The sequence below is a fragment of the Poecile atricapillus genome, chromosome 10 (genome assembly GCF_030490865.1).
Source record: "Poecile atricapillus isolate bPoeAtr1 chromosome 10, bPoeAtr1.hap1, whole genome shotgun sequence".
NCBI classification, from domain to species: domain Eukaryota; kingdom Metazoa; phylum Chordata; class Aves; order Passeriformes; family Paridae; genus Poecile; species Poecile atricapillus.
This window is the reverse complement of record NC_081258.1, coordinates 15,184,359-15,210,857: the sequence shown is the minus strand read 5'-3', so window position 1 is coordinate 15,210,857 and position 26,499 is coordinate 15,184,359. Positions and strand designations below refer to the sequence as shown.

At 43.3% G+C, this 26,499-nt stretch overlaps 1 protein-coding gene across 5 annotated transcripts in view; it reads left to right on the top strand.

The window, feature by feature from the left end:
- The window catches only part of RANBP10 (RAN binding protein 10), a 65,707-nt gene that overhangs the window by 25,370 nt on the left and 13,838 nt on the right, over positions 1-26,499 (top strand). For 3 of the 5 annotated variants that reach the window (XM_058845771.1, XM_058845770.1, XM_058845772.1), the window contains 5 exons: positions 8,975-9,142; positions 16,582-16,604; positions 22,058-22,242; positions 23,869-23,981; positions 26,289-26,397. In XM_058845771.1, the coding sequence (XP_058701754.1) occupies positions 8,975-9,142; positions 16,582-16,604; positions 22,058-22,242; positions 23,869-23,981; positions 26,289-26,397 (598 nt within the window). Of the gene's footprint in view, positions 1-8,974; positions 9,143-12,161; positions 12,280-16,581; positions 16,605-22,057; positions 22,243-23,868; positions 23,982-26,288; positions 26,398-26,499 lie in introns of those variants that run through there. The other 2 variants (XM_058845773.1, XM_058845774.1) reach the window with 2 other exon arrangements.

The window sequence follows — 26,499 nt, the reverse complement described above, 5'->3', positions numbered from 1 at the left end:
TTTAGGGATTGTTTTTAATAGTAACTGGACATGAACCCCTTGCATTCTTCAGTGAACTTTAACATTGCTTTTGGCTGAGTCACTAAACTGTCCTGCCTTGACATCTCTGTAAAATGACTCTTGCCCATTACCTTGCAAGATTTTGCTGAAAGTGTCTTAATATTTTATAAAGGTGCTCTTGTCCATCAGCTGAAGGTTGAAAAAGTTGCCCCATAAATAAACATGTGAATTATTTAATATTATGAGATTTGAAGCCTGTGTATGTGATAAGCTTTTGATTGTAACTTGTTCCTTACCCCTTCCACTAAATAGATAAATAGAAAAGCTCCTCATTTGACTCTTTTTCCCCATCCCTGTCTTGCATTATTTTGTACCCCTGCTCTGCTTCCCACTCCCTCCACTGTGGTGTGTCAGGGAATATAATGGGTATAATAGTGCAGTGGTGACATGATCACGCTGGAGAGCTTTTCCTTTGTAGACACAACCAACCTGTTCTGTAGTTGCTTTAACCATGGTGTGCTCTTCACAGGGTTGTAAAAGGTTTGTGGCACATCTTGACCTCTCTGGTGTAGGGAAACCCAGATCATGTTCTGACTCTGGCAGAAGATGGATCCATCAAGCTTATAAGTTAGGAGGACTTGCCATCTTTATTCATTCAAGGAAGTATTTTTATCTTGATTACTGTATTCTGTAGTGAGGTGCATGCTAAGTAATAGTGAAATGGACTCCTTACAAGTTTCTGGGGCTGGTGGAACAGACCTTTCCAGTTGAAAAGGTATTGCCTGTGGTGCAGCTGTCCAGAGCTTTCTGGTTTTGTTTTTTTTCTTTATGAGTCAGTGAGTAGTGCCACTTCATATAATGGTAGACTGTATTTTGATGTTGTTTTGAAGGCTGGTTAGCATGCAGTGGTTGTTTAATGGTAGGACTTGCTGATCTGGTCTAAAAATCACTGTGCCAGATCAATATTGTGAAAAATTGTACAAGCGTTACTCTGCTTGTTGTCTCCGTGGTGCATCAGGCAATGCTTGTTAGCACCCAGATTCTGCTCTATCTCCCAGACTCTTGAATCATACTGATTTTTGGGTCACTGTGTCCTTTTCTTCCTGCTCTCTGTTAATATGAGAGAGATGTTGTGATTCCTTTTTTTCCTCTCCTTTGGATTCTTGCCACACATAAGTCTTCCTGTGAGGATTTGGTCTGAGTTCTGTCTCTTTTACAGTTGCAAGTACTTTATTGAAAAACATGGAATAGTTTCTGAGCCAAAGCTGCAACCAGGCCTGCCAGAAGTCCTGCACTCTCTGATTAGCATCATCTGCTGTGTCTGTGCAGGGGCCAAACTGACTCTGCTTCATCTGCTGGGACCTGGGGTGAGGGGGAAGCTCTAAGCATCAGTGCCTCTCTGGGGTGTGTGTGGTGCTGTGCTGCACTGCTCCATGGCCTTGTACACAATTCCTTGGGATACTGCAAAGGTTATGGGATCTGAACCCATCCAGCCCCTACTTAGGGAAGTTTGTTCTCTGTGGGGTAAAGTTGTTTTTATTCTCTATACAAGCATTGATCCTGTAGTGCAAGGTTTGGCCTTCTACTGCATTCAGTCATTTTGCCACCTTGCAGAAGAAACTGAAGCTGTTGCAAGCAAGAAGAGTTGGGGATGTTTCTGGCTAGGGCTTGTTCATATCCTTGGGTAAGTGGATTTTAAGGTTTTTTTGTTTTTGTTTTTTTTTCCCTTGACATGTTCTGGGCAGATGTCCAGGCCCTTGAACTTCTGCCAGGGAGATGCTGTAATGTGTTAAGCACGCTGTTCCCTCGTCCTATTCCTGTCCTGCAGTTGGTGTTGTGACTGTACCTAGACAGTTGTTCCATGCCAGGGCTGTGCCTCCCCTGTGCCCACATCCCCAGCTCTATAGCAGAGGTTGCTGTGGCCGCTGAGCAGCTGTTTTTGTAGGCTCTTTATGGAAACAGAAAGATGTGTTGCAGTGCTAATAGTTGATTTGATTCTAAAGCGTGATTGAATAAAGGAAAGCAAAGTAACCACCCTGCTCTCACCAAAACATGTGATGTGTATGTGGCTTCATAAGCTTGGCATAAATGCTGTAAAACTGAGTGACAGCTGAGATGCTCCAGCACCTCAGATGGTTCTTGTGGCAGCAGATTTCTCATGGCCAGGCATTTACAGACTTATCATGATCAGGCATTTGGCTTCTGAGGCTGCAGGAGCGTCAGAGCTTACTGAGCCTTTCCTTTGCTGGGGGCAGTGGCCTGTATTCACTGTTCTGCGCTGATGTGCACCAGAGGCACATCCATTTACAGAGCCAAATCCACTGGAAGTTGGAGTAATCAGCAGAGGGTGGTTCCAGTTCTCCTGTGGTACTGGCTCCTGCCCCATGTTCATGGTTGTCCTGTCCCTGCCTGGGACTGTTCAGCCCAGGACAGTGGAGAAGCAACATCCAATTTCTTTGTGCACCAGATTGCATCTGTTCAGCCTCTATTGAACATACCTTCCCCTCCCCTGACCTCATGCTCTGCTGCTGCCAAAGACCCATAGCTGGCTGAGCAATAGCAGCCTGCTCAGCACAGTGCGTGGAGGAGGTTCTGACTCCCACTGGAACGTGATCCAGCACCAACTCTGGGCTCTGCTGCTGCCTCCACCCTCCACATCCCATTCCCCAAGCACTGTTCAAGCAAAGTTTGTACATCTGTTTCTGCTGGACTTTGGATTCAATAAATCTTAAAAAATGATTTTGTTTGGTTTATTTCAGTGTGTTGACACAAGTTCTTGTTCCATTGCAGCTAGTGTTTGTACACCACTTGCTCTGGCATGGAGAGCTGTGGGAAGCTAGGATTGCTGGCGAGGGGAGTGGGAAGAGGAATGCTACAGGCAAAATACTGGACAAGAATAGAGAGGGGAAAAAATGAAAAGTGTTCCAAAATATGAAAGAGAGAAAGCAGATAGAGATAAAATTTGGAAAGATTGTGGAGTGGTCACTGGGGTCTGTCCTGAAGAGTAAGTCTCAAACTCTCCCATTAGTAATTATACAACAGACACAAACCCTATTTACAAATCTTCAGATTCTTTCTGAGGAACTTCCATCTAACCTTCATATGCCCAAACGTACTCAACCATTCCTTACAGCTTCAGATGTCCCAGTTATCCCTGACTGCAGAGAGGTTACCTCTGAATGTGTGGTCAGCAAGGTCCTGCCCCTTGCAGCGCCTTCTACACCCATTGCATTGAATGCTTGGGCTGAGTTGCAGTAGAATGTGTTTCTCCTTTTGAATGTTCATGGGCAGGGAATGGTCCATGTGTCAGTGATCAAGTTCATCTGTCTGCCAACATCTTTAGCTCAGCAAGTGCAGAGCAGGAAGAGTCTGACGTGTCTGGCTATAACTCACTGGAAAAGTATATTTTCCATGATCACTGGGCCTTGCGTGTCAATCCCTTGGCATGTCATCAGAGGGGATCTCAGCACAGATCCCTGTGGGTGTTGCCTTCCCTGTTCCCTTGTGCCCAGTGGCAAGTTTGACATGTTTGAACCTTGGTGTTCTGGGGGATGTCATCACTTGGCTTTCTTCTCCACCCTGTGTGAACAAAGCATCAGGCCAGAAAAAGCATAGTGAAAATACTTGGTAACTTGAATCAGGGCATCCCATCCATGCCATCCATCCATCCATCCATCCATCCATCCATCCATCCATCCATCCATCCATCCATCCATCCATTCTCTATATGATGCTCCACACTTTAAGGTTGAGCAGCTTATCCTGGTTTACCTAGGTGTGTGATGTAGCCATGATGCCAGTTTTACCCAGAGCCTACCACAAGTTCTGTGTTCAGTGGTGGAGCTCTTGAAGCAGAGAGCTAAATCACCGTGTTATTTCTGTGGTGCTGAGGTGTAAATGGTCATCCAGCTCAACAGAGCTCCTTCCCACTTGCTGCCTTCTGAGGCAGAGTCTGATCTCAGGTACAGAAGTCAGGATCTGACCAAAAAGTCAAAGAGTAAAGCGAGACTGATGTTGAGTGGGAAAGTTGGGATTGAACAGGGACAGATGTAGGATAGTCAGGGATAGTAGTAGCACACTACATCTAACTCTGGTGCTTGCTTAAGAGTGAGTGTTTATCAGTTTATCCTGTAACAGTGTCCTGAAGTAACTCAAGTCCTTTCTGCCACGTGTCTGGCATTGCATAATTCTGACCTGTTTATCAAGCAGCAGCAATGGAACTTGCTGTTCATTTTTTTCCCCTACGTGTTGGGATCCAGGTAGTCTGCCAAGAAGGTCAGCATATCAGCTTTTTCTTGTTAGCAGGCCAAACAGAACTTCAGTTTGGTGTTGAACATAAAAAAATGTCCTACCAAGCCCTACTCATGGTTTTTGTTTTTCTTTCTTCCCATTCTTTGATAGCACAATCTGAGCTATTCTGCATCTTGTTAGTAAATATATAGGTATATTTTGGGTTTGGGTGTTAAAGGGTTCAGTTCAAAGGGATGTAAATTTAACCTCTTTTTGCTCAATAGCTGTTGAAGTCCTACCTGTAGTGGTTGTGATTCTGTATTTGCATGTTCAAAGTGCTGCCTTCAGAATGAGCTGTAGTGAGAACAATCTTAGAGCTGGGACACTGAGGTTCTGCTTTGACCACTGCCATGGGCCAGGTGGCCAAATCCTTTCTGTTCTCTGCCTGTCTCCCCTATTTAAAATGATTTTGTGCTTCTGAAGAGAGGATGGGGAAGGGAAAGGAAAGAGGGGAAAGAACTGTAAACTGGACTCTCCAGCCACTCTAGGTCACTTGATTTTGGTCTATAGCGTATAGGCCATCAGGAGTCCATGATCTGTGTTTTATAAGAAAAAGCACATTCTCCAATTTTGTCCAGATTTGTGAAATTTTGAGAGGAATCTGCACTTGCAGTTGAGAATTTTTAACTTGGCCACAGCTGCATGTAGGTGCTGAATGTCCATTGCTCTAGACATGGCTATCACCAAGAGACCAAAATGGGATGTTCTTTAAACAGCCTTGTTGGAATGAGCTACCAGTCACAAACTGTCAGTGCATGGGTTCTCCCAGGGTTTTCTTAGGAGCAGCTGCCTGCACCTCTGACAGGGATGGACTTCTGGAGCTGCTGAGGATTGTGAGATTGAGGGAGGTGTGAGATAGAGGAGCTGTGGGAGCAAGCTGAGGCAATCTGCCCCAGCAGGGAGATGCACATGAGAATCTGTGCACATGGAACTTTGTCACAAGAGCAGTGATGCATTTTGGAGTGATGACAATGACTTCATGGAAACATCAGGTCAGTGGTAAAAAGGACAATAAAGGGAAAATGCTAGGATTAACTTGTAGAGGACTAGGAAACACTGCAGAGAAAACTGCAGCCTGCTTCCCTTCTCCATGGGGCACCTTCATTCTCACAAGCAATACTGTAAATCCAGAGAAGGTTCAGATGATGACGTCAGAAAAGCAGGAAATAGCTAAATAAATTAGGAGTCATCAGCCTGGAAAAGGGATAATTATGGGGGATTTTGCAGAGGTCTGTATACTGATGTATGTTCTAGAGACACCCAAGTCCATAGTTTGTCATCTTCTCCAGTGCAAGAACTACAGGATATATCCAAGTAGTAGGAGGCACATTTTCATTGCTTGCAGTTATGCTGTCAAACTCCTTGCAGGGCACAATTAATGATAGGAGTGTTTATATATTCTTAATGGAGGATTGAACAATTTATTGGAAACAAAATATTTTCAGGAGTACTGAGTGAAGAGAATCTCCAAGTGTCTGGAGATTCAGGCTCAGTCTGTCTGTGCAAGGTGGTAACACTGTTCAGTCCGGATGTGATACGTGCACATCCTGTACCTCTGCTGTCTCACTTCTTGAGGAGTGTCCTTGTCTGGGCTGCATCCCTATCCCACAGGGACAGCCTTTTTAAAGAGCATGTACGTATCACCTCATCTCTGCCTTCCAGGTCACAACGGTGACTTCTGCAAGTACTTGAGTACAAGTGGCACAGTGGTTAAACTGTCTGGAGAATTTGCAGATGCAGCTGTGGGGAGGCTTTCAGGAAGTTCCAATTCAGTCCTTATTAAAGCGCTGCTGGATTTTGTAGAGGAGGAAGCTGTTGAGTAACTGGAGGCTCAAAGGTTGTCGTGGGAGTCACAGAGGAGGTTGCAATATGCTGGACCCATTCCTAGGTGGCAATAGCAAATTGTTAATGGTACAGGAAAAGCCCAAGTTTTCAGAAAGTGTTTTGAGAAAACTTGGAGTCTGTGTTTTCAAAATACATGTGATGAGTTACTCCCCACTCTGCTGGTAATCCAGGATAATGCCAAATGCTTTCAATAGGCATACACTATTTCAATCAACAGGCCCAGATAACTTTGACCTAGAAGTACTAGAAGTGCTGATTGTTGTTTTTAATTTAGATTATTAGGAAATTTCAGAAGATTGGCTGGAGCTGGCCAGTGCTGGAATGACCCATATGCCACCGCCCTCATGTTTATTTTGGGCAGAATTTTGGAAATAGGGATCTGTTTTTTATTAATAAATAACTTAAGGTTAGGCATATAATTAATGCCACTCAGTTTATGTTTACAGTGAGTACAGTAAGTTCACTCAAACAACTCTGGCTTGTTTTTTTAAGATGACCATGGTGATCTGATAAGGCTGACAGTCTAGATTTAAAGCCCCTAGTGTGGTGCCAGGTCTGGGTTCAGCACTACACAACATTTGAGTTGAAAAAATAAACTCTGCGTATCATTAGCAAAGTGCTGGCTGAGCAGATTTCCTTAACTGGTTATGTTAGTGGTTTTCTGGGGAGAGTAAGATTCAAAACAAGCTTTATCCAGGCATTGTTGTTGTTTGTACCACGTTTGTCATTGTCTTCAAGGCCTTTATTCAGTCACTTCTCACTGGAGTTCACCACCACCATTGGTGCTACAGCAAGAAATGACACTGTGAAGCCCAAGTCATAATGGAGTAGGAGGAGGGTTTTTTCAGTAGGATTGGCTTTGATCTGTAGGTAATGAAACCTTTATTTTTGCACTGCAGAACCAGTAGTGTCTGCATTGGCACAAGCATTTAGTGAGCTCATCCTCACAGTTGGACACGCTGTGTTATTTCTTATGGGAGCCTTACCCAGTACATGATGTGTAAGCACTTCACTGCTTAATTGTAACCGATGACAAGTTCTTGGTAGCTGCTTTGTAATGCCAGAAATGTTTTGTATGAAGACCTAGAATTTTGTATTTGGATTGTATTAAGAGTAGGTTAGGAGATAAATTGATTTAAGTTACCATCTGAAATACAGCTTACCAACAGCTTCATTAAAACAGTTCTGAATTGACACTCATGTAACAGGTCTGGTTTTGGGGAGTCTAAAATAATAGATCAGTGAAGGCAACAGAGAAATAAAAGGGATAGTGGAAAGGAGCCACAGTTTTAAAAATTAGAAAATATTTCAATGATATTTTTACTGGATGGAGTCTTAGCAGTGGAAGTTTGACAACAGACTCTAGAGCCCCTATCGCTTCCTCCTTTGTTTTGGCAAGTCAATTTGGCATCATTTTTGTGCTTGCTGAGGGTGCTGCCTGTGCTGTTGTCCCTGTCTTTCATGAAGATTTGAAACAGGACTGGTGCTACTGTCAACAGCTTGTTTGGAGCTGACTCTTGGGACATCTCAGTCTGTTCCTGTTGGATGTGTGGGACTAAATAGAGGAAATTACTCACCATTTCTAGACTAGAATTTTCTGGGAGTCCTTCACACCTTTCAGTTCCAACTTTGCTCTGAGGTCCAAAATCTTGGACTGTGACATGTTTCAGTCTTGCTTCATTCCCTGACTTTCCCACTGGCATTCATTTGGTGTTGTACAATTAACAGGGCCTTAGACATGCACTTACTGTTTTGTGCTTTTCTGAGAAACTCTGGGCGTGTGGGTGCTGATGCCACAGTGTTGTAGCACTATTTTACAAGATGAGATTTCTAGTGCCCTCATACTGTTGTTGGTTTTGGAGGAAAATTCTGGCTCACAGAAGTGCTGCAGCTCACCTTTGCAGGGCTTTGCTCTGTAGTCCTCAGTGTGCTCAGTCTTTTTGTGCCTCACTGCACTTCCTGCACAATCTTTTTGTTTCTTACACAGTCCCTTTGCCAGAGCCATCACTCCCCACTTAACAGAATCTGCACTACCCATGGCTGTAAAAGGTCAGTAGATGGCCAAAGCACCTTCTCTTGCTTCCCTAAGGATCCAGCCGTATCCATATAAAACACAGGTGCTTGTTTTCAATGTTGTATCACTTTCTGGTCGAAGTCTGTCCCTCTGTGAGATGTGGATTTCATTGTGCAATTCAGAGGAATGCTTCAAATGAAGTTACTGGGATATACAGAAAAGAACAAGTGGACAGGGTGCAATCCCTAAGCCCAGCTGTTAGCCTTAGCACAATGTTACTGGCAGAAGAAATAAAAGATATTAATATTAGAACTGACCATTTGCATTGAACTCTCCTCTGACATTTGAGGGTCGTGTTTTAAGCTGTCTGCAGAACAGGAAATACTGTATCCCAAGGGAAACATAGAAATCCTTATCAACTGCAGAAGGGAAATACAGATTTGAGAATGCAAAAATTGCCTCTCTCCATTTGGTACACTTGTGACAGCTCTTACAGACAAAGCTGCGAGTGTCTGAGGATCATTTTGTTAGATGCTTTTGCAGGAAGATTTTGTTTTTGGGAAACACAAATGTTTTACAAAAGTACTTTGTTTCACCTCAGGCAAGATAAAAGAGAAGCACGTTGAAACGCAGATGATGTGTTCTGATTAAAGACTGTTAATTTGTTTTCAGTTACTGGTATGTGAAAATTAATATTGGGATGAAGCAGGAGTCGGAATCAAATTTTAAAACTCCCACAGAAAATTGTATCCTGAGAGTTGTAGTAGTTCCATGTGGTTCTGCTGGACTGGCTTCACTGCTGTCCTCTTCCCTTGTCTTTTGCAGGATGGGATAAACATTCTTATGGGTACCATGGTGACGATGGGCACTCCTTCTGTTCCTCGGGGACAGGGCAGCCCTATGGCCCCACATTCACCACTGGAGATGTGATTGGCTGCTGTGTCAACCTTATCAACAACACCTGCTTCTACACAAAAAATGGCCACAGTTTAGGTAAGTGAAGGAAGGTGTTCTCAGGAGAGGGATGCTCCAGCCCTGCTCTCGCTGCTCTTTAATACTTCGCTTGTACCGTAACTCTTGTCCCACGCCTGTGAGTAAGGTTTAAATGGCAGAGGAAAAGAGCACTCAGCAGGTGTCAGCAGTTGTAAATTGGCTTCAAGACAGAAATACTCCCAACAGGTAAAATGGTTTCCATGCTGCTCAGTTTGTTTAGATACGTTAGAATTTCATCCACAGCTTCTACTGCTTTCCTCTGCTACTGCACAGTAGGTGGGAGGTTGGATAAGATGTCTAATGACTGGACAACAGGGAAAGAAAGAAAGAAGTGGGAAACATAGTAAGTGTGTTGGTCAATTACTTACAAAGCCATGGTACTGGTGTCTTCATTTTTGAAGGGACTAAAAGCCTCAGCACCTTATTGGTTTGAGCATTCCCAAAGCCAGACATTAATTCAGCACAGGAGGTCTTACTTAAGCACTGAGCTATGGTTTGGTTCATTCCACACTTGCTTCAGTAACTGTCCTAAAGTTAAGGACTTAAAATTTTTGCCCAAATTAATATCTCGGATGTTTTCCAGGCTTATGTCTGGAAATACCTGTCATATCTTATTTGTCTAAAATCAAAATTTTTGGCCATTTTCCCCTAAAAAACCTTTTCCTTGGATGACATGTTCTCCACCCCAGATAATTCTTTTTTTTTTTTTTTTTTGGTCGCATAAGATGTGCAGTAAGTTTTTATAAGTACGTCTCACTTTTTGTGCTGGGATTCATTTGATTTGTCAGGGAGGGACAGGCACTCCGTTCCTTTGCTTCTCCTTGCTGTGTCAATTGTACTTTGTTGAATTCAAGATTAAATTGGTAGAAAAATACCAAAAGTACCCTACTCAAAACCCTTAACAGAGCAAAGATGTTTTGAGTTACTGGCTGGGCTGAAGGAAGGAGTGGGATTGGAGTGCAGTGTGCCTGGAGAGTGCAGAATTTCTGCTGAGCTCTTGAGAGAAGTACTGGGCTCCCCAGTATTAGAGAGAGATGAATTTACTGGAGAGAGTCCAGTAAAGGGCTGCCAAGGTGATGAAGGGTTTGGAACATCTGTCCTAGAAGGAAAGGCTGGGGGAACTGGGGTTGTTCAGGCTGCCCATGTCAGTCCAGCACTGGTAAGACAAGTAGAGGCTTGAAAGCAACGGCTGATGGTGTGTAGAGCAGGAGCTTTTACTTAGAAGTGAGACAAGGTAACAGCCACTGAGGTAATGAAATAGTTAAAAAGATTTCACAAAATCTTTCCTTTTAGTTGCTGTCCTTGATTTTTAGCATGTATTTACACAGAAGCCCTGTAGTGGTTTGTGATGTGCTCCTCTGGATGTTTCCTGTTGTTGAAGTGAGTGGTTTTCCAGCTTCATTGTTTTTCACTCTGACAGTGCTGTTACTTTTCATCATAACAAAAGTGTGAGAGTCCGGAGGAGGCCAGGTCTTCTGTTTAATGAATACAAGTTTGTTCATTTGAAATTTACTTTCTTTTTAATGACCAGAATCTCCATAATAGTATAAGCTGTATCAGTTGAAAAGTTGCTGCTTTCTCCTTCTCTGTTTTGTACCCAGGACTGTGTTGTGCCTGGATGTCTGGGCAGATTAAGCCAAATAAAGAGCCCAGTTCAGAAACTTCTGTGTTACCTTTTGTCATGATGACCTTCTGATTCTTTGCCTCGTGTACTTGCTCAGAGATTTGTTTTGTTTGGGACATTCAGAGTTTTTTACAGCAGTGAAGTTATCTAGTCTTCCTTTCTTAAATTTAAGTGTTCCTTTTCCTTCAAAGATTGGGCTTTTTTTGGATGGAAAGCTCAAGTTTTTCTAATCTGACATTGAATGACCCCTCGAGGAACAGCCTGCCCCAGGGGTGAACAGTGCCAGTGGGAAGAAACAGGAAAGGTGACAAGGTTACCGTGCTTAGAGAATTATTAATTACAATAATTAATAATACATAAATATAATAATGTATGTAATCTATATTATTATAAATAATATTATATTATTAGTTATAAGCATTGCTGTTCCCTGGGTGTCCTCTTGAGCTCTTCAGATGACAGTACAAGACATGAGCTCTCTGAGAAAAGGACAGGTAGAAGCCTCTCCTTAACATTCACAGCTGGCTCCTGTGTGTAGCAGCTTTTCTTTGAGCTGTAGTGGCATAATGGTTGTACTGATGGAGCAGAGATGATGTGGTTAGAGGAGACAGGGATGGAAGTGCAGAAGGAAGCAGCAGACCCCAGGCCTTGCTGGGTGACCCCACAAAAGCTACAGGAACATTTTACTGCCTTTTTACAAAAGCAGAATGAAAACCTCATCTTAGGAGGCTGTTGGTAAGGACCAGAAGTGTCTGTGTCTCTGATAAAGAAACACAGCATCCAGAAGTGCTTCCTGTGGAATGCTGAGGAGAGGAGCCCCTTGACCAGGGGTGACACAGCTCCTCATGGGCACTGAGCAGAGATGTGAGGAGGAGGTGAGACAGGTGTCAGCAGAGGAACCAAGGCCAAATGGAGGAAGGAGCAGTGATTTACTTGGAAGTCAGAATGCTTTCTTCCCTGAAAGAAGCAACTCCTTGAAGGTCTTGAAGTTCCATGATATTTAGTGCTAACTTGAGAATCTCATTTCTATGCTGTGTAAAGCAAAGGTTTACCAGGAAGGGGATGAATGTGTTTTTTCTAGGTGTTCCCTGACATGAAGCTGTGGAAGCCATGTATGTCTCCTCCTAGGAGATGAGGTAATTGTGTAATCCTACTGCAGATTCCAAGAATATTCATGAGACTAATCAGCCCCTTTGTTAGGCCAGTTAGCTTGAGAGCATGGTTTCAGAGTTTGAATTTGTCTTTCTTTTAATGGAATTACTGTAGCTTTGTCTTTCCAATTCACTCTTCACCATTTCATCTATTAATTAGACACCACCCTTTTGTTTTCCTTGCAATTTCTTCTGTTGCTTAACTATTATCTTCCATTGTCTCCATACTTTTTCATTTAATCAGATCCATCAGGAGCACTGTATAAGAACTGTTTTCTTGGCCATCACAAATTCTGGATGTTCTGGTTGGAGCTAAGTCTTGAACTTTGTTTGGAGACGTCACATGAGAACTGTTTGACATCGTATGTAGTCTTAATTCTCTGTTCTGGAAAATGTCTTGAATGTCTTCTGGCTGCTGGTGAAACACTTTTGACAAGTTCTGAGCAGAGTCCTGGCAGTAAAAAACATAATGAGCTGTGGCTAGAAGTGTGATGAGAGTGAATTTGGAGAGAAAGAGGGAGAAATGTTGGGGCGCCAGCCATTGAGCAGAAACTCTTGGACCAGGACATGAGGAGGAAATGTGACTGCTGCAGGTCTCTGGGTTTAAGTGGATGAGTTTGCTCAGGGACTAATGTAGGAGTGTCTCAGATCTCAGACTTTGACAGCAGACCAAGGTAAATGGAGCAGCAGGGCTATAAAAAGAGCATGCAACCCTCTGAAGTCTTGGCATAGAAAACTTCCTGTAGTTTGAGTTCTAGTGCAGGCTCTTGGACAGACCAAGTTAACCTAAAAAGTAAAATATCCATTCTGAAGCCAGTTTAGGAGGAGCATAAGCAGTAATATAGAAATCTGTTGTCATAGAGAGATGCAGGTGTCAGTCCTAGGTTTAATAGGTTTGACCCCAAAGCTTCAAATTAAGTTTGCAGAGAGCAAGAACATTGGGATGTTCAAAACAAAACTTCAGATAAATCAAATTTAAAATCATAGAATCCTGGAATGGTTTGTGTTGGAAGAGCCCTTAAAGATCATGTTCCAACCTCTCTGCTGTGGGCAGGGACACCTTCCAGTAGATCAGATTGTACAGGGCCCCATCCACCTTGGTCTTGAACACTTCCAGGGATGGGGCTGCCACAGCTGCTCTGGACAACCTGTGCCAGGGCCTCACTACCCTCATTCACTACAAAATGAACAGAAAATACCAGACTTGGCTACAGCCTTGTTCTCAATATGAGCAGTTTTATCCAGGTGGCCTGATTGGAGGATATCTGTTTCCAAGGGCATGTAGAGCTATGTGGGTTTGACAGTGCTTCTCCTCAGCAGCACGTTGGAGAAATATTCAAGTATTTTCCTGGGCTGGCATTTGCCAGTCTGCTCTTTAGGATGACCACACTGCTGAATGTGTTGTGCTTATTGCAATCCACCAGCACTGCTTAAGGATTCTCTGGATCACAGTTACCTAAACACATGCTGGAGGGATACCCTGCTGTGCAGGCAGTGGAGTGCTGTGTCTGATTACCCAAATGTATGTTGTCTTGTGCAAATTGAATACTGTAAGTGGCCAGTTGTGAGGCAGACAGGATGATTGTTGCTGGGTGGAGAGCAGAGATGGGCTGGAAGGTCCACAAACACGTTCTGTGTATGGGGTCATGTGTGAGTGCACTTCAGTCATGGACTGGGGAGTGGGAGTCCTTTGTTTGGTAGGCAGGTGAAGATGTCAATCACACTGTGCCCTAGCACTGAACCTTCATTTAGTGTCTTTGTAGCGCTGCCTTGATAATCACATTAACTTCCTGGACTTAGGGGAGAGGCCCTTCACACACTGGCTCTTGCTTCCTGACCTCTTGATTTGTCCAGTCCTTAAGTCTTTAAGAAGGTTGTGGTTTTAAACTGGATCCAGGCTTTGGAGGGGCTGCAGAAAAAAAAAAACAAAACAAACCAGTTTCACATTCAAGCTGTGATTATTTCTCTTTCTGCTGTTGGCTTTCCTGGATGCAGGTGTGTAGCAGTGCAGATGCAGACACACTAAGCAGACATGTCTGTCCAACAGACCAAGTGCTGTCTGCATAAAGCATTTTATCAGTCTGAATTACATAACAGCATGTGAAAAACATACATTTATCTCATTGTAAAGGCAGTGTAATAAGTTTATTTATAGACTCATAGAATTATAGCATCCAACACCCTGCTGAAAACAAGCCCAAACTAGATCATGTTGCTCAGAAACTCATCAAGTTTTTACTATCTCCAAGAATGGCGATCACCTGGGGACTTCTCTGGGCCTGATTCAGTGTTTGACCAAAATTCATACTGAATTTTTCTAATTATAATTTCCCATGTTGCAGCTTGTCTCTGTTGCCTCCTGTTTCCTGCCACCATGCATCTCTGACAAAAGCCTTTTTTACCTTCCTATATGACAGCTGTAGGCAGCAATAAGTGTCTGCCTGAATGTTTTTAAGACTGAACTGAGACTTTTCCCTTGGCCTGTCTTTGTCTTGCTGGCCTCTGCTGGACTCCCACCAGTCTCACTGTGTCCTGTTATTGGGGAGCTCTAAAGTGACCATCATAACCAAAGTGTAGACTAACAAGTGTTGGAAAAGAAGGGAGAAATCCCATCCTTTAACCTACACTCTCACTAATGCAGCTCAGGATGTGGATGATCTCCTTTGCTCCAAGGACCCATGGGCTGGCTCCTGCTCTGCTTGTTAACCAGCAGGACCCTGAATCTTTTCTGCAGATCTCCTTTCTCTCCAGTCAGCCTCATCCTGTCCTGTTTTCTGGGAGTATCACAACCTGGTGGCAGGGCTCTTAGGTTGCTTTTGTTGAGCTTTAGGAAGCTTGTGCTGGATCATTTCTCCAGCTGTGCCCTCCAGCCCATTGTCCACTCTCCTGTTTGGTGACACCAGTGAGCCTGCTGGGAGCACACTTCGTCCCATTGTCCAGGTCATTAGTGAAGACAAGAAACTATTGGCCCTGCCATCGATCCCTGAGGGACAACTCTTGGACTTTGAGCTGCTGATCACAATTCTGCCATCCTGACAGTTTTCCACCCACCTTGTAGTCCGTTCAAAAACCATGTGCTTGTCCAGGTGCTGGAAGCAGCTTCCAGCCACTCAGCTACACAAGCCTTGCCACCTTTAGCTCGGAGAGATGCTGGGGGCAGAGGAAGACTCCAGTGGACAGCAGGCTCAAGGAGATTGGCCTCATTCTGGCATAAGGGTAGGAACAAGCTTTCATCCACCTTTCCATCCAGCTGAGCAAAATAATTGCAAAGTGAAAAAAAAGGTTTGAGTGAGGAACAATATCTGGACAAAGTGACAAGGTGAGAGAAATGCTTACTGAATGTTTTCCTCAGCCACATGTTCAACATCACCTGTGTGCACAGTCTTTGGTTGGCTTGTAGAGAGGGTGGTCAATAAACAAGGTCCAAACTGCCAGGATGTTCATTAAACCATATTGACTATCTGCCATGATGTTAATGTAACTTCATTGGGCTGTTTGTTTAGTAAAATATTTGGGATTTCTTTCTGAGCATTTGATTTGGATCTGTGCTATTTTGAATAGAAATTACTTGTTTCCTATCTCGACTCCCAAAACTAGTTTAAATTACCATTTCAGAGTGATCTGGTAATGTTACACTGCAGCTCTGGGTTAAAATAGTTTTAAAATTAAAAACAGAAGGTGGTGTTCTGCTTTTGCAGTGCCTTCCAGTGCCAGGCAGAAGGGAAGGAGGAGAGGTGGGACGTGTGTGAGAACTGGGTGTACTGGTGTGGGTACCAGCCTTCCTCTGGCTGGGGACAGGAAAGCGTTCTTGGGAGCACACGTGGGGAAAGACTTCAGCTTCCAGACTGACTCCTGGGATGTTAGCTGGAAGTCTGGATTTAGCTCAGCCTGATGAGGTGGTGGCAGCAGTGTCCCCTGTGCTGTTGGTGAGGGTGACCCAAAGCCTGTGGGCCCCATCCTTTGGAGCAGTAACTGGCACCTGAGGCAGATGCAGAGCTGTGCCTGAGGTAGCCTGGCTGTGGTCAATGTTGTCTCTAGTCAAAACTCTGTTAGCCATCCCAGGCAATGGCTCTTTTCTGATATGCCAGACATAAATAAAAAGGGAAACCATACACTTTTTTTCCCGTCTTTTCTATTTGGAACTGTATCAGCCGAGTTGAGGATGAGGCTGTTCTTTGCACAGTGTTTCTCAGGTGCTCCTGGCTGCAGCTCCATCCTGTTGCAAGGCTGTTCCCCAGCTGTAATGCCAAGTGCTGAATATTCATTCCTGTTTCTCTGGCTGGTAAGAAGAACCAGTTACAGCCTAAACCAAAGCAATTTTGTACTAAAACTCTGTTTCTAACACCAAAGCGAGTCTTGAAAACTATCTCCTTCATGGTAACAGAGGGAGAAGCAAAGGAAAGAAGAGCTGCTTTCAGGAAATCAGATTTTTGGGAGAGATATTGAAAACATTTAGGATTTTTCCTGAACCTTTCTCCAGATGCAAAAACTTGCAGAGGAGGGGATTGGGGAGGGAAATTACTTCTAAATACATGATGTAGTGAAATGCAGGGGCAGAGCTGGGATTTATTGAAGTGCAGTAATGTTTTATAGCATGTTAAGGATGTAGGCAAGCAGGGAAGAAATCCTTTGTCTTTTTAATTCTAATATTTTTCCCCCCACAGGTATAGCCTTTACAGACCTCCCTGTAAGTACACCTATTTTCAGTATTTTAACTAAGGATGCAAGCAGAAGGGAGGGGGAAGAGTGTGGGGGTGTGATTTTTTATTTTTTTTTTCTGTTTGATGCCCTGTTGAAAAAAACACGATAACACACATTACTGAATGATGTGAATGCTCCTTTTTCTGAAACTTCATAATCCTGTGACTGGGTTTGTGGGCTATTCACATGCCTCCTCTCATCCCTCACTGCCTCTAAGAATATGTTGCTCTTTCTCCTGGAATTAAAGCAAGGATGCCAACTTCATTACAGGCCATTGTCTTCCAAATGCAGCTTCCACTCTGAGGAGGAGTACATGTGCACAGTTACACTGATGTCTAGTCAGGTCTCACAAAAGCACAGAGGGTCACGAACAAGAAAATGTTCCCTCTTTTCTAGACCCAAGTGTTCCTGGACAAGGAGGATGTGTTCACTGAAAAAAGGTAAAACCAGGTCAGGCATACATCAACACATCCACTGCATCCATCTCTCATACACAGGATTTCTTGTCCCTAAGGTTGCACTCCTGTCTTTGTACTTAATAACCCCAAATTAATTTCCTTTGACAAATTTCTTTGTTTTGGTAACTTCTTTAGGCCTCCAAAGTGATCCATTTTCTTGGCTGACTTCCCTGTTGTGTGGAGGAAAGGTTGCTTTGTTTCGTTCTGTACTTCCTGTGAAAACATATATCTTGTTCCTCCAATTTTTGTATTGTGAGAAGTAATGGCTAGCACTCCCTGTTCACCTTCCCAATGGGATTTAGGGCTTTACAGATTTCTGCCATATCCCAGCTACAGCCTGCACTTAAATTATGGTTGTTTGATTGGCCTTTTCACATCAACTGTCAATACAGGGTGTTTCTAGGTGTCCTAGGGTCTTTGAGGTAACATTGCAGTGTGTTCTAAACCAGAAACTCTTTATGTGGGTTGTTTCACAGCAGTTCATTCACTTGGTCCAAGTACAATTTATTAAAGTACAAGAATAGTTTACCTTTCCATGAAGATTAACCTTTTGGAGTGAGGTATTGTGATAACCTTGCATCCATAGCAAGAAAATGCTTCTCTGATGTGCCCCTTAGTTTTTGGTGCTGTTTGTTTTCCCTCTGGATATAGATTGCATTAGTAGTCACAGATTTAAATATTCCTTCTAATTTTTTCAGCACTGTGTCATTTCATTTGCCTAGACTGCTTCTCCTTCTGCAACAGGAGCAGTCTCCATGCTGAGATAGACAAAGGGTATTTAGACTGGTGTCAATCAAAAATATCTGTCCAGCACATGTACCACTGCTTTGTCATTTACAGTTTTGTAACCATTGCCATGGAACTTCACAGCACAGATTTGGCAGGTTGAAATTCCCTCTCCTGCTTAGCTTAGCTTGCATCCTGTTGATCCTGGAGTGCACAGTGAGCTGACACAGACATTTAATGTTCATGTGTAAGCTGTTCACCTCTGTGCTGAGTTTCTGTTAGGCGCAGGGGATGAGCAGCTGGGAAGCAGAGCAGACAGAAGGGTGTTTGCTGCAGTGAGGTCTCACAGTGCCAGTGAGATTGAACTCAAAACTCTCCTGAGCCCCTGACATCTCCCTGTCCTGCTCTTTCTTGATCTGGTCAGGTCATCCTTACAGGATCTCAGGCTTGTCTGTGTGTATTGTGCAGAGGAGATGTTTTAGTGTGAAACTGGGAGATGGCCAGGCTAGGTTTCGGCAGATGCCTTGTGGTGGAATCTCCAGTGGTTAAATGGTGTGTAAGTGGTCTCTGTGCCTTTACCAGCCAGTTGCTGAGTTGTTTTCTGGGGAAATCCCCTTCTGGCTTTTATTAGCAGCAGCTAATCCATAACACTGTTTTTCTGGGCCAGGGAGGAGAACAGCTGATGCCCTGTAGGCCTTCTACTATTGAGAATTATCCTTCATGAGATAATTCCTCTCTAAAAAGAGGAGAAGAGAAGCTTGACAGGGTCTTTTCACCCCTTATCTGTGGATGTGAACAAGGATAGGAGACTTCTGTCTCCATGTGGCTCTAGGACATCCCTCTGCATATGCTAAATTGCTCTGTTGGCAGCTTCATCCTAAGGATGCCTGCACCTGACTTCAGCATTCTCTTTTCCAATATCCTTCCCTTGGATTACTGCCTTCTTCCTTCACCCTTGCGGGTACCAATGTATTCCATGTGCTCTTTCTGCTTCCTTGTCCATGGGTTATAAGTTGTTCTAAACAGTTCAAATTACCTCCTTTCCTAAAGAAGGGGATGCCAAACCCAAAATAGACTTTGGTTTAAATATAATGAATATTGTCAGAGATTGTAGAATTCTTGAGGCAGTAGAGAATATGAAATTGATCGCTTGCAGGTGATGTTTTTCATTTTTTATAATTCTGTTATCCAGGCTGAAACACAATATCCAGTAAGGTAAATAAGAGAAGTATCCGTTATAGGAAAGAGATGGAATATAGTCTGTGTTCTTCACCTGCTAAAGCTGCAGCTCTGAAAATTTAACTGTAAACAGGAGTGGGAACAGCAGACTTACTTGAGTGACCCTTGAAGTGCTCTGGTTTGAGAAGTTCCACATGGATTTTTTGGCTCTGATTCATTCCTCATTATTTACCCCTCCAGGAGAGCTTTAAGGGAGAGCTTTTCCTTGCATTACAGCCTAAGGGGTGTTGAAGCTGACTGGTAACACACATCAGGGAGAAGCTTGGCCAGTAAACCCCATTACCTCTACATTTTTTAAGCTTAAATGTTAGGGTTGGCATATCAGTGAGATTACACAAGGAATTAAATTGATCCTTCAAAACATTGCCAGATTAGAAATAAATTCCTTGAAATGCTTGTTCCAAAATTCCCCTTTCAGAGGCAAATGGTGAAGGCAATATTTTGCAAAATTCACAATATTAGGAAGTTGAAATGGATACTTTCATTTGAAAACCAGACACATGTGTTGAAACGCACTTTCTTTGGCTTGTTTCAGTTTCCTCTAAAGGGTGTTTTCATTTGTACAAAAATACAGTGATAGGAAAAACCACATTTTGTCTTAGCACAGGCTGAAGTTAAAACCAAAATAACTGCTTAAAATTGGAGTGAATTCCCACAGAGGAAAAGAGGGAGTTTCTTTTTTCTTTTCTTCTTTTTTTTTTTTTCCAAATTAAGTCAGTGCTCAGGCCCAGCTCTTATTTACACAAGCCTGGATCAAGTCTATCCTGCCTTGAGGTTTGAAGGAATAATAGGAGATTAAAAAAACCAGAAAAGCCCAGGGTGAGATTATAGGAGAGCAAAGAGACAAGGGGGTTAAAAACCAAGTCAGGATTAACAAGGGGGTCGTGAGCAACTGACAACCAACATCAGGGCAAGAGGTGGGCCAAATGTCACAGGGAAGGTGTTCCTGGAGAATTTGGCAGGAAAAGCTGCTCCTGGGTCAGTGGGATCCCAGATCGTGTCTGCCTGCATCTGGCAGGGTGCTGGAGATACATGTAGTTCCCAACAGCTGCTAAACAGAGAGAACACATCCCACATGTGAAAAACAGAATTTTACCTCAGAGATGATTTGAGAGACGTGGAGGATAGGCAGCTTCTGCTCAAAGATGAACATAGCCAAAAGTGATTGAAAAATACATGACATCTTGTAAATTGTGGGGGCGGGGGGGATTGCTTCCAACTTCCAAGTATTTTGGGTGTCTGGGGTTTAAGATACTGAGAAGATAACAAAAAGTCTGAAGTATGGACTGTGGAAAATACCTGATCCCTCATTAGGGACATTTCTGTGTCAGCCAGTTTTGAAAGAATGGAAGGACTAAATGTAATTACAGCATTTTCCTCTGGTAGCTCTTCCTTTATCATGCTGCATTTGCTTTGCACATCTCTGACCTAGAGACTTCCTTGGTGTGGGAATAGGAAAGGAGGAGGTGTGGTGAATCATCAGTAATGCAGTCATCCTGATCTCTGGTTTCAATTTATAGACTGTATTTATAGATTCATTTCTTTCCTTTGTTTTTTTTTTTTAAGTTTGATAATTTCAAAGGTAGAGGATAATATAATAGTTTGATAATTTCAAAGGTCAGGTTCTTACCCAGTTCAGTTTTGAAAATGTGAACAGAGATGCTGCAGTCCCTCTTGGGTTCCAGGCCTAAATCATCCTCATCTTTGCAACAGTGAAGAATAAGTTGAAGAAATTTTCCAGATAATTGTAGGAAAGCCCATGTTTCTTGCTATAGAGGAGAGGGTCATCCTAGGTTTTTGATTTGACTTAAGGAGAGAGGTCTGCCCCTCTACTGTTCTAATATCTGATATTCAGGGCTCAGCCCTGAGGAAGTCACCACAGCCAGGCACCTTCCAGACTTCAATTCCACACGTGTCCCTGTGCCTTGCCCAGTGTCCAGCTTCTGGCTCCACTCTTTTAGAGCAAAGTGGAAAAAACCCAACACCAAACAATTCCTGAGTGGTGTGAGAGAGATTTCTTCCCTCACCCTGCAGACTCTCAGCACATACTGTGAAGCAGAGAATTAGTGAAGTTTGTGTCTGTTTTGCAAGCAGAGAAGTAATTTGTGCTGCACAGAAGTAACTTGACAGGGAATGGAACATGCTCTTGGAAAATGAGAGCCAGGCATCCCTGTACCTTTTCCCAGCATTTAAGTGGGCTCAGGGATTCCATTTGTATCCATAAGCTTATTCTTAAAATAGCATGAATTCAGAAAACTTCCGATAGACTTTGAACACCTATTTTCAATTAGATCATCCTTAGAAGCTGAATTATTGGCTGAATTTTAGAGGCACTTTCCTGGTGGTAACCTTTTTATTTTCCCCGTGTTCTGGTGATGGGTCAAAGCTTCCATTTGGATCCATAGACTTATTCTTAAAATAAAATTTGTCTATCAGTAGTGTCATTTCTTGTGCGGATATCTTGGGATCTTGGGATCATCAAAGACCTAACCTCAGATCACTGTCTGTTCCCTTTTCATCAGAGATGTACAATACTGAGATAACAATTTCCAAGGAATAAAAGAGTTGAGTTGAAACAGGAGGGAATACATTGATCCATTGATCAAGATGTCACACCTCTCATTTATTATTATTATTCTATATTTCATTACTATGATTATTATATATTGCCATTATTATTGCTGCTGTTGTTGTTATATTATCTGCTGGCTGTTGAAGCTTGGTAGAAATTGAAGAAAGCTGAGCCAGAAGTGGCCCTCCACAGACAGCAGTCATGGCCTCGATCACAGGCTGCTGGGGGATTGAGCCCGTTGTTCTGGTTTGATGCAAGAACTTTTCATAAGTGCACAATAAGTCATGGGATTCCTTCAGAAGTACTCAAAGGGCTGTTACCTCTTCTAATTCCATTGTATTTATTTCAGTTTAAAGAGCAGCTCTTTGGTTTTGCCAAACCACGTAGCTGGAACCAGAAAGAGAAAGCTGTGTTTAGTACAGGTTTGTTTTTCTTCCTTCCCAGTCAAACCTCTACCCTACAGTGGGTCTCCAGACTCCAGGAGAGATTGTGGATGCCAACTTTGGGCAGCAGCCCTTTGTGTTTGACATCGAGGACTACATGAGGGAATGGAGGGCGAAGATCCAGAGCACCATTAAGCGGTTTCCCATAGGAGACAGGCTGGGAGAGTGGCAAGCCATGCTGCAGAAGTAAGTCATTGCCTTGGTGTTCAGCTTCTTCCCTTTTGTTAGCCTTTAAATACTTCTTAAGTGCTAATTTGTGCTCTCTTATGGCAAAAATTGCCACTCTGTGCATTTTGCTTAAATTGTTTTACCCTCTGTTCTGTTTAATAGTCTTTCCTGTGTAGATTGCTGCTGTTTCAAATAGATGTGGAAAAAGTTTTCAAACAAAGCTTGCGTGAAGGCTTGTAGGAATGGAAGAACATATATTTTGGGGTGATACACTGTGGGAGGGGAGAAGACACCATAAAAACTCTTCACATAGGAGAAACACCAGTATATGAGTCAGCTGAATTCAGAAATGAAAGGGCAAGAATTAGCCTAAACCAAAGGCTTCCAAACCTAACTGAAAGCATTATGGCATTTTATAAATTTATGAATATTGAAAGCACTTCTCATTGCAAAAATGATTGAGTGGAACTTGATGAGAACAGTTGGCAGGAGTTGTCAGAGGTCAGGAGTGTTATTGATGCTGTTATTTGCCTTCAAAAATGGGACCGAATTGCAGAGCCAGAACCTCCCGTAACAAGAGCTGTTGATTCGGCTGCAATGGGTCCAATTTATCCCTTTATTTGTTCCTTGTGTTCTCCAGAATTTTTTTCTTCTTATGTGCACAGTGGGGTTGTCAGGGTCACCACTCTGGAGTTCCTCCTGTAGAGCTCTTGGGCAGAAGCACTTGTATTTAAAAAAACTTCTAAAAATTACACACCTGCATACAATATTATGCCTAAAAATGATTGCTGACTCATAAAATACTTCTTTCTTGTACTGCAAGTAGCCAAGTTGAGTGTGTGCTTTGAGCTGTGACTTGATCAGATCAGTGCCAGCTTCATCATGAGAGAAGCCTGTTTTGAGATTCATCGTGAGGAGCTTTGAAATCCTGTTGCTGGCTTTTTAGATTTTGTTAAAATCCAGTGAGCATTAACATTGAGTCACTGTCTTGGGAAGGCACAAGTGCATTAGAAATGGTCTGTTTAGGAAGATGGTTTTGTTGTGTTTTCTGACAGTAATACTCCTCCCTCCCCCAAGATTTTCTGAAAATACAACTTTGAAGCACGTTAATGCTTTAAAAATCAATGCTGGCAGTCACCAGATTAAAGTATCTGTGAATGTGCAGAATTCATAAGGGGATTGAGCTACTAAAGATACAATTGCTGGCAAATAAGTGATGTAAGAAATTCAGGATCAGAATGTTTTCTTCTTGTTTAGATCCACTTGGAAGCCTTCAACCTCTCTGAGGTTCAGATTTATTTCTATATAGGATGTCACTGGCAGTAACACAGTATTGAGCCTTACAAGTGACCCTTGGACAGCAGTCAAAAATACATACTGTATATGCATTGAGATTATTAATATTTTAAATTTTTTTTCCACTCTGTAAAGTGAATTTAGAGCTCCCTCCTGGAGCACCTCCAGGACCAGGTGCCTGTCTTGTAAATATACAGTTTAGACCCAGAAGTAGAACCTCAGTTATGTCCTAAGCAAACTGAATTTCTCAGTGAAGTTGCAACTTCAGCTGTGTTTTCTCTTTTCTCCAGTGTGATGACTCTGTTTCACCAGTGCCTCATCATCTCTTTGTATTTTCTTTTTTTCTAGTATGGTTTCATCATATTTGGTTCACCATGGGTACTGTTCAACAGCAACTGCCTTTGCCAGAGTCACAGACACCACAATCCAGGAAGAACAGACCTCAATAAAGAATAGACAAAGTAAGTCTCTCAGGTGTCACTCCTCAAGTGTGCTTCCTTTGGGACTCTGCAGAGGAGTGAGTGCTGTGGAAGTTACTCCATGAGAGTCCAGAGCTGTCCAGAGCACACTGCTGGCCATGGAGTAGAGCTCAGGAACCTCTGCTAGGAGCACTTTTCCCATTATCACTGTGCCCTCTCCACCCTTTTCCATCTTTGCTTGGAGAATTGCCCTGTTCCTTCCCGTCCCTGTGTGCTCTGCTTGGCCTTTACCTGAGCTAAGATAATTGTGCTCCAGAGATCCCTTTGCATTTGAGCTCTTCACTGCAGGCTGTTGCAGCAGGGGCAGTTCCATTGGCCTGGGTACAGGGACTCAGACACATCCATTTAGTTTTGCTGCAGCTCCAGGTTAAGGACTCTTCCAGTCCCTCTTCACATTGTGATTTTGGGTAACTTTTACATGCTGAGGGGTTTTCAAATTCACAGCCAATATATTAAGCTCACACTGGGTGAAGAATTTGTATTCCGTGCCTGTTTTGGTTGCTGCTGTTTGCTCCCAAGTGGCTCATCTCTCAGCTGGTAGGGCTGTCAGCGCTTTTGGTCCTGCAGAATAAGGCTTGCAGCTTTCTCCTTCTGTACCTTTTTTTTAAGCTTTTCTATTCACAGGCTCAGCCTGCAGAGTGGCAGAACATTGGTGTGTTTTCTGCATTCTCCTGGCTGCTGAATACAGGCCGCATCCCTGTACATTTCCCTTCCCTTTGTGAATTGTTTCTCGTGTGACTGTTACGTATCAGAGCATTGTGCCCCTTTGTGGCTTGCTCTCCATACATTGCATGTGCTTAGCCAGCATTCGGGTTCATTTGGGGACTCTGCTTTTAAATAACTTGCAGTTGCTGCCTGTTAGTGCTGATGGCTTTGTGCTTTCCAGGTCATGCATTATGCAACCCTGACCCCAGCCAGTGTTCCCAGTGGTGTGGGTTTAACTGGCACAGCCTGACGGGAGGCACGCGAGATGGTGCGGGCTCATTTGTCTGAGGACAGGTGACAAGGCAGATGGAGGGAAGGAATACCGAGCCCTGAAGTTGGGGCTTGAATAAAAGGTGTGAGGAAAACACAGATGGGAAAACAAAAAGAGGGGGAAATATAAAAGGGAGTGACATTTGTGAGAGTTGCCAAACAAGGCAAAGCAGAGCTGTCAAAAGCAGCGAGACGAGAAAATGGACGTGCAAGAGAGTAAAATGAGAGCTCTTGTGTTGGTGTGAGAGCCACGGTTTTGGTTCCATATTTCAACTACAATAACAACCAGATAGACACTGAGAAGTGGGAGACAAGACAAGTCATTGCAGTTTGTTACTGAGATTGTTAATGAAGATTTACCAGACTGGGCTTCCAACTGCTCCAACACCTTGCAAAAGCCACAGGCTGTTGTCATCAGAGGCCCTGCTTGCAAAGCACCTCAGGGGCCATTCCAGACCTTCCCTCTGCTGTTTATAGGGAGTGCTGGAAAAACAATGCAGTTTTAGTTTTAAGTACATTTAATTCTTATCTGTAAGTACACTTAGAAAAAAGAAATGTGAGTTGCTGTAGATCAGCAGCTTCTCAGAGCTTTCAAGGATCTCGAGTTGAGTCTTGCACTTGTGTCTTCTGACCTGCTGAAGGAACATACATGGGAGATGAACACCCACCTTGATAAGTGTCTTCTGCCTTGTATCTTTGCACCTCCTAGAAGTGTACAACTTGTTGAGCTGTTTCTAGTGTACTTCTCTGGGAATACATTGAGATGGACTTGGAGGAACGCAGTTTTGTTGATGTAATTGCTTCTGCTTAGTGGTAGGAATATGGTAGGAGCAGTACTGTTCTGCGATTTAAGACCACAGACCCTCTAAGAATACTCCAGTTATCTCATTCTGAGCCATACATTTGCTTGCAAGCTTGATCCAGACAGAGAATGTAATATGAGAGTGACCCAGGACTTGCACTCTGAAATTGTTACTTCCCCAGCAGCCTCCTTGTTTCCATCCAGTTGGCGTGTCCTGCTTTCATTTCCATTGCTGCAGAGCTCTGTGACTAAAGGACTAAAGTTTCAGAGCACCCCAACCTACCTAATTCATCCTTTAGATCCTTCTGCTCTTGATGGTTTTTTGCTACTAACAGATGCTTTCACAATTTCACAGGGTTTTTCTAATCCATAATAAACCAAATATGGTCTCCAGTTCTCCCAAGCCCTTGTGCAAGGTGGTGGTGGGGAGCTGGGTGGAATGGATGAGGCAGCTCTTCTGGCTGTTCCTGTGGGCTGGTCCTGTGTGTCACTAGGTCTACTTTTGCTTTCAGGAATACAGAAGCTAGTATTAGCAGGCAGAGTGGGAGAGGCTATAGAAGCCACCCAGCAGCTCTATCCTGGCCTCCTAGAACATAACCCCAACCTGCTCTTCATGTTAAAGTAAGTATGAAAAGCTTTATGCTCCCTAATGCTGAAATGTGCAAATGAAGGAGGGAAAAAGAACCTGTCCAAACATCCAGTCTGGCTGCACACCTTGCTCTG